Consider the following 8,110-nt stretch of genomic DNA (forward strand, 5'->3'; position numbering starts at 1 on the left):
TCTTAATTGCTGAATGTATTAACCACAATTTTTTTGTAAAGTGCAAGATAGCATTGTTTTGGTAAGATGTGTAAAATAAACTGAACTGAATGCTGGTTTAAACTGGCCCTCACAAAGCCCTGACCTCTATTGACCTTTTCAAAACTCCTTAAAGTCCGTGCCAAGAACGTAAACGATGTTAATGAAAACTACCAACATTCCCAAGGAGTGGCTAAATATCCACCCAAAGCTTTTGTCTAAAGCTTGTTGATGGCAACAAAAACAATTTACTGAGACTTTTTGAGGAGATATTAAAGAGGCTGTATGAATAGTTTTGGTACTGCAGTGATTTTATTCATTTTTTTAAGCATTTAGTGATGTTATAAACAAGTACATGCTGGAAATGTCCAAAGCTCCTCACACTTTCTGCTTTAGGTTCATTTGGCTTATTAATTGAAATAGTCAATCACTGACATTTCAATTGCAGAAACAAAACAAAACCATCTTTACCTTCTGATCTCTGGCCTGTATAAAACATCCTGCGCAGCAAAATAACATTTGGCAGTTTTACATGAATAAGTAGCGTTTCCTATACTTCAGCAGCTGAACTGTGAGGTAATGCTTTGTAAATTAGCTTGAGCTTTTCTCAGTGCATTTAGGTTCTTGTGGGGTTCAGGGGGGGAGTTCAGTTTTATTTGTGAGTCTTTCGGCTCTTCGGGGAGTTCATGTCCCTCTTGGTCTTCTGCAGCCGGGAGAAGATCTCCTTGAACAGCGCTTTGTACTCCGGCGTGTTCTGACTCAGCCGCTTGTCCACCTGCTCCACCTGCCTGCTGATTCCCTCCAGCGCCTCCGGGGTGGAGGGGGTCTGCGGAGGCGTCGGGGGTCTGACGACGCCGGCCCCGGACGTGGAAGGCTCCGCTGAGCTCATGCAGTACTCCCTCATGGAGGGGTCTCTGGAGACGGGCCGCGATGTCTGCACCCCGGCGTGGCACAGCGTCTCCTCGTGTCGCCTGCACTTCCCCAGCAGCTCCTCGTACTTCTCCAGCAGGGCGTGGTACTGCTCGTCCACCTCCCGCAGGATGGACATGCCCCGCTTGCGGGCGCCGTTGCCCTGAAGCGGGTACCCGCCCTGGCGCCGACCGGACGCAGCCGAGATGGCGTTCAGGGCCGTGTCGCTGCAGCTCTTCCGCACCGGGCCTCCGCCTTGCTGCCCGGCTCCTCCCTCGGCTTCACCGCCCTCCTCCTGCCCGCCTTCCTCCTCCGGGGTGTCCGTCTCGGGGCCGTTGCCGAGCAGCGTCTCCAAGCCGTCCTCCATGTCCCCGATGAGACACACCCTGGACTTCCGGAGCTGCTGCATCTCCAGCAGCTCCGCCTCGAGCTCTTGGACCCGCAGCTTGCAGCCCTCGGCCCCCAGCAGGCGCTGCTCCAGCTGCTCGAACTCTTGCAGCACCACGGCGCACTCCCGCTCCACGCTCTCCCGCTTCGACCGCTCCGAGGCCATGGCCGAGTGCAGGGAGGACACGATGTCTCTGAGGCGGTCGTTTTCCTCATCGAGAGGCTGCCGCTCCACCAGGTCGACGCTGCCAGGGTTGGCCAAGAGGAACCCATCCTCGTATCTAAAGAAAGCGTCACAGCACCGGCTTAGAAACGAATGCATGGAGTGTGCTTCATTGTAATAAGCACACTCTGTGCAAAACCTATTAATGAGAACATTTTTGTACCCAAAGGCCCTTCATGATGTACATCCACTCTGGTTCTGCATCCGTTTATGTTCTTCAGGATCTGTGGCTTTACACGTCATTGTAGTTTTTTTGGTTTAAATGGTTCCTAAACTATTTAATTTATTCTGACTACTTTAAAATAGACAGAATGTAGTTTGAAACAGTCTAAGAAAATGATCTGCTTTTGTTCCCATAGAAAGTACTCCTGGCTCTGGGCTGGAGCGTTTAGTCGGTTCTCCTTCGCCCAGCCTGGCTCTGCTGAAAGTGTCTGTATGTTCAAACTTGGCGGTTCCTTTCTCACAGTGCTTGTTATAAATACGAGAAAAGTCAATACCTCGTTGCGATCAGATGGGCTTCCTAAAAGATGGAGCAGTTTTTACTGACTGAACGATCATCTGATTCGGATGCTATAATTCGATCTGCACGCAACTGCATTATATTGGCAGGAGAAGGATCGATTTGAACAAGGTTCCAGTAAATGGATACGACTTAAAGTTTTGCCTTGTAAGCTTCCTTTAGATGAAGCTCCTAGTGTCCTGTTGGGATAGAAATGAGGCGAACAGAAACTGCGGCGTGTGCTGCAGCAACCTGGGAGCAGTGCAGAGCTCCTTGAGGCAGGGGAACGAGTGGACCGTCTTGCGCCGCTCCTTCTTCTCTCTGCGCACCCTCAGCTCCTCCAGGGTCCGCAGCTCCTCCACCCGAGTCGTGAGACCGTCCACCTGACTCTGCAGGGTCTCCATGGTGCCCGTCAACCTGAGTGCACAAACACAACTCGGATTAATCTGCTTGGAAAGAACAGAGGCAGCTATTGAGGGGGTGGGTGGGTTATAATTAGCCGTTAGCCCCAGTAACATGATTTGTAAATGTCTAATCTCCGATTAGAGAAATTTCTGAACATGTTACGAGCGGTTATGCAAGAGGAACAGCAACAAAAAAACAACTTCCCCGATACCTGACATCAGTGGCGCAACTACACATTATTCAGGTGGATGCGAAAACATAGATCGGCGCCCCCTCTGGTGCTGCGCCCCTATGCGTTGCATACCCACTTTTTGCGCCACTGCCTGACATACCAGCCCTATGTAGGTTAACGGCTCTCTGAAATCACTTTAGCGGGTTTATGAGCATGAGGGAAATCACTGCTGCTGCTGCTTAAGTTCCCCGTTTTTCTTCAACAGACTAGAACATTTCTGCATGCGCTTTGGAAAATAGCTGTCAAAACTCAGCATGCGCCAATAGCCGTCTCATTATGGGCTGTCGGATGGCCGGCGGTCACCTGTCTATCTTCTGCTGCGAGGCCTTGCTCTCCAGCACCAGCTTCTCGTTGGTGATCTCCAGCTCTCGGGCCGTCACGTCCAGCTGCTCGTACACCTTGGCGTGCTGCTCGTTCATCTCCCTCAGCATTTCCAGCTGCTTGGACAGGTACTGCGAAGCGAAGCACGTTCGATGGCGTGAAGAGGTGGCGGACAGCGATTTATAGATGTCCGTCCAGAGAGGACATCGGGACATCGTCTCGCTCCGAGTCTCATCGTGCATGCGTACCGCGACGAAACGCGAAGAGCTATTGGACGGCTCAAAGCAATCACAAAAATTTGTCAGCAGGGTTCAAACCTAAGACCTTTCTTGCTGAAAGGTAACAACCCAGAACCGGAGCTAGAACTGGTTAAATGATTCAAGTAAATTGGTGCAGTTAGAATAAAAACAAAAACCTGTCGTAAATGAGTAAAAAAAAATTAAAAAAAAAGCTATGGTTTGAAATAATAAAAATCTTTAGTTATGTAAAACGACATTAAAAACATTTTCTCTCATCGACTTGAAAGGTGAAAAATGTACATGGTTGGGGAAAAAAAAAAAAACGGATGCTTGGGGAGAAGTTTCACTGCCGTACCTCTATCTCTTGCACTTGCTCCTCGTTGTTGATGTACATCTGCTGGAGAGAGTCCTCCAGCTCCTTGTTGCGTTCGAGGAGAGTCTTGCCGAGCTCCGCGGCCAAATGCAGGTCTGAACGGGAGCCGAGACAGAAAGACGGACATAAACGAACAAACACAAACTATATGCGGGTGCTTTAAGAAGAACGTCAACAACACAGCCGCTTTTACAGAGCGACTGCTGGCGGTAAGGAAAGTCTGTCTCAGTGAAACACGGAGGAGGAAGAACACAGTTACGGATTTGTTCGACGAAAGACACGTATAGGTAATAGGGCTGAAGTGATTAATCGGATTCGTCGTGATTAATCGGTTATTGAAGATGATCGTCGACTAATTTAGTAATTGATTAATTAACTGGAGCATACATACAAAAAACACTAAATAAAATATTCACAGCAGTAATTTAGCTCTCTGCTCTTTTTGCGTTTAGCTCTCTTAAACGCAAAATAAATACATTTTGCGTTTAAGATTTAAAAAAGAAAGACTGTATATGTTCTAGCCAGAACTCCAGAGACAATTTTAGTTTCACCTGGTTCAAATTTGGATTAAAAAAAAAATTCTCCTATTAAGTACTTTTTGCTATCCAGTAAACAGTTAATCCATAAAATAGTCAATAGATTAGCCCTACACTGGATTGATGGTGACATAGGGCTGTAATTTGTATATATTGTTAGAATTTTTTTTTTGTTGGAGGTTACAAAGTTTAGCAATAATTTGTTTTTGTCATTTTAAAAAATACATAATTATTTGCATCTTTTAAAGTATTTCTAATATTTTATTCAATACGTGGTTAAATGAATAATTTGTAGAATGTGTCAATTTTTAAATGAGCGATTAATCGTCAAAACAGTCTGTAGAATAATTATCAAAATAACTGTTAGCTGCAAAATAACTGTTAGGCATGAACATATGCTCTATGCATATTTTAATGTTTTTGATAAATGCTGCCGTTTCAAGGTCAATATAAAAAACCTAAACTTTTGCCATTTCATTAACGTCATGTTCTGTGTTGTACTAGTGCCATGAATTCAAATACACATTTCTTTTTTTTTTCTTTTTTAAATGGCGATTGTGCCACAGAGGTTTGCAGACAGCACTTTCCCAGGGTTAGAAGATTAAAACTGGACCAAACTGGAGGAAAAGGAAAACTGGTGGGAGTTCATAGCCGAAGCTGGAGAAAAAATAAAAAATAAACAGAACAAGAGTGGAAAGACGGCAAGAAAGAGAATCACTGACATTTTTCGGAGTGTTTCCTCACCACAGCGACGAGCACCGACGCTTACAGATTATTGGTACAAAATTCAGAGCTGCCATTTATCACAACCCATCCTTACTGAAAGCAGCAGAAATCTTCGAGACTTATCGAACGCACTTAGTGCTCATCTCTGCTTCTACGCTGAGGGAAGCAGCGGAAAGGCCTGCAGTCTCAAATGCGGGGCTTACGCAACTCCTTAAGGAGGAGAGGAGGAAAAAAAAAAACAAGGCCAAACATCAGATATGTTGCTGCTCGTGTTCCTCCGCTGGGATGTGTGAATCACACTCGGGCTCCCCCCTGGAGCGGCAGCAGCACAAGCATGGCATCACCATGCAAACGCCCTCTGCACACACACACACACACACACACACACACACACACACTTCAGAGGTTTAAAATAGAAGAGCCGGCGGCGAAGATGTTGCGCAACAGCGTCGTTTCTGGGGTCTAACTCCATGATTGTGTGGATGATAACAACACCGTCCACTCTCTGACCCCGAAGCGTCAAAATCTCTGCTCCCGTTTTGTCCGGAGTGGGGAAGGGGGGGAGGGAAGGGCTCTAATCAGCTCAGACATTAATGTTTTTCGACCTCAGATCGGAATAATGGCAACATCAGAGAGTCAAATCCACCTGATCTCCTCCTCTTACGACGACGATGCGTAATGTGGTGATGAGATGCAAAGCCGCTTTGGTTCTCTGGGTCAGCAGGTGATCAGGAGATGGGGTGATGTTGAGGACGGAAAGGGGGGAGGAGGAGGAGGAGGAGGAGGAAGCTCTCATCTCGCCTCTGAGGAAGCTCTGCTCCAATTCAAGTGAATCCATTTAAATCATCAGGGAAGGATTGATCTCGGCCGCAAGTCAATTATACTTGCACAAGAGCAACTAACGCACAAATGGGTTCTTCATATGCATTTTGATAGTAAACAGTTGCGTTCAGGTGCATTTATCAACTACGTCCCCCCACCCCCCTTGATCTAGAATAAACATTTTAGAAAGTTTTTCAGACAAGTTCTTTTACGATTGATTCGGTCATTCAACTCCAGAATAATGCCTGAAGGGAAAAAACTAAGTGGACAGAAGAAAACAAGAAAAATCAGTCAGATGAAGCCATTTTCCACACAAAAAAAAGACATTACAGAAATATAACCCTGGAACTCCATGCAGCCGGTTTTCTCACCAGTGTTATTCTGAATAAACAAAAAACAAAAAAAAAAGAATTGGCTAAATTGAAATGGTGAAAAGCTAATTTGTCGTTTAATTGTGAATATATACAAAAAAAATTTAAATTAACGAGATAATATTTCAGCTTTGTTTTGATGATTGGTAATCATTTGTGATGTTTTGAATCTATACATAGGAGAAAAAACATTACATTTGGATGCCTAAAGTTCAGCTTCACCAGCCATGTTTATTAGGATTTTGTCTCCAGATATATATATATATTTTTTTTTTTATGTATAAATTCTTCCTAACTTTAGGATCTAAAGATACGACTCGCATCTGCATTTCAGATATCTAAAGCTTATCTATTTGAAACGCACATGTAAATCATAAGAGCTCCAACTTTCTTAGCTGTAAAGTCTACAAATACTTTAACTTTATGACACCATCTCAACATCTGTCTTATTATTTTCAGCTGTCATTACCAGCAGCTGGTATAAATCACGTTTAGAGTTCATTTAATACAATTATTCACCTCTCTTTCGATGCATTTTCAAATGTCTTGCACTTTGTTTGCTTGAGAATTTAAATCACAACTGTAGCTGCAAAGTATACCATCATATCCCAGTTGTTATTGCACAGGACTGTTAAGATGCAATAGTTGGTAGGAGATAATATTTCAGATGTGTTCAAGTTTCCAAAAGCATATTTGTCCATCTTTGCAGCCCTTTATGCCCACAGCTTGATCCATGTAATCACCATATCCAGCAGTAATCCTGCATTGTCATGTTTTCCTGTTGTGCTGCAAAAATAAATGTAACCAATATTAGAGCTAGTACAGGAAGGTACAATAAAACGTATTTGTGTATAAAAGTAACTTGATATTGGAGGATGGTCTGAATAAATGGTAAAGTGGCAAATTAGCCAAATGTGCATTTCTGATTGAGAATGGCGGATGGATCTGTAAAATAATGTCGAAACAAAAGGAGATCTTTGCTTTCCAAGCTCGGAGTAGCGAGCAGCGTTGAGTACAGTGATGTGCCAGGACGGAGGAAGGAGCAGAAAACAGAGGCAGCATTCACGCAGGGTTATTCCGGGATGCCTCCCTGACAAGATCCCGATAATTAGCGGAGGAGGAGACCGGGAGACGATGCAGGGAGAGAGGTTCATTCATTCTGCATTTTGCAACCCTGCGACACCCCCCACCACCACGAAGATGACCTCACCTTGCTCCAGGTCCCGCTGGTCGTACCACGGCTCCTCCTCCTCCGTTACAAACTCCTCCATCCTCCCAGCTCGAAGCATCGATGCCGGGTGAACTTCTCTTCCTTCTCCTCCTCCTTCCACCAGCGATGAAGAGCAGACCCGCCCGGAAGTGGAAGCACAAACAAACAGTAGCGGCGCTGCCTCTCAGAGTGATGTGAACGGCTTAAATCCAGGCAGAGCAGCTGCTGCTTCTGAAACCACCTGCAGGTGTTGGAGGCTCCAGAGATGCAGCAGCAGCGCTGGTGGTTCAGGGAGCCTCTGCTAGCGGGGGCCCTGCTGCTGCTGCGGCGGCGGCGTCCTTTAAAGACGCAGACTGGCAGCCAGCAGCCCGGTGACCAACTACTGCTGCGTTCACGAGCCGTGGGAAATACGAGCTCTGTAGAGATCACAGAGCGATAATCAGAAGGTTGTTGGATTAGTAGTGGCGTGGATCCGCTCGAAAGAAAGAGAGGGAGAAAGAAAGAACTCTTATTTGCTTTTCTTAAATCCCACCAAATGTATTTTTTCTCTAATTTATTTATTTTTTATTATTATAAATGCCTGCTAATCTAAGCTCATGTCAATACTGATTTTCGTTTATGCATCTCACATGAGTCTTCTGCCTTTCTAATTTCCTTGCTTGTTATTTGGAAGCGTGTTCTTCTCCGTCTTGTACTCAACTCGTCCAACCTACCTGACATAGACTGCATCATTTTCTCTGTAGCTGATAGTTTTGACCGTGTCCTGGCAACCTGAATGCTGGGAGCTGATGTCTAGACATCAATATTTACTGGATTTGTTCATAAGCGCTTCCATAAAC

At 45.2% G+C, this 8,110-nt stretch overlaps 1 protein-coding gene across 1 annotated transcript; it reads right to left on the minus strand.

Annotated features, from left to right (window-relative positions):
- Positions 1 to 311: 311 nt before the first annotated feature.
- Positions 312 to 7,685, minus strand: cdr2l (cerebellar degeneration-related protein 2-like). The gene is made up of 5 exons (XM_008416639.3): positions 7,272 to 7,685; positions 3,589 to 3,701; positions 2,977 to 3,125; positions 2,289 to 2,453; positions 312 to 1,595 (listed from the first exon to the last, which is right to left on the minus strand). Exons 1-5 carry the CDS (start codon positions 7,348 to 7,350, stop codon positions 671 to 673), a joined length of 1,431 nt encoding a protein of 476 aa, XP_008414861.2. The 5' UTR covers positions 7,351 to 7,685; the 3' UTR covers positions 312 to 670.
- Between the last annotated feature and the right edge of the window lie 425 nt (positions 7,686 to 8,110).

The sequence above is a fragment of the Poecilia reticulata genome, chromosome 8 (genome assembly GCF_904066995.2).
Source record: "Poecilia reticulata chromosome 8, P_reticulata-male-v2, whole genome shotgun sequence".
NCBI classification, from domain to species: domain Eukaryota; kingdom Metazoa; phylum Chordata; class Actinopteri; order Cyprinodontiformes; family Poeciliidae; genus Poecilia; species Poecilia reticulata.

Coding starts and splice junctions, on each gene's coding strand:
- cdr2l (XM_008416639.3), bottom strand. CDS start 7,350: ATGCTTCGAGCTGGGAGGATGGAGGAGTTTGTAACGGAGGAGGAGGAG. Junction 3,126..3,588: donor AGCAAGTGCAAGAGATAGAG/GTACGGCAGTGA, acceptor TTCGCTTCGCAG/TACCTGTCCAAGCAGCTGGA. Junction 2,454..2,976: donor TCGCAGCAGAAGATAGACAG/GTGACCGCCGGC, acceptor TTGTGCACTCAG/GTTGACGGGCACCATGGAGA.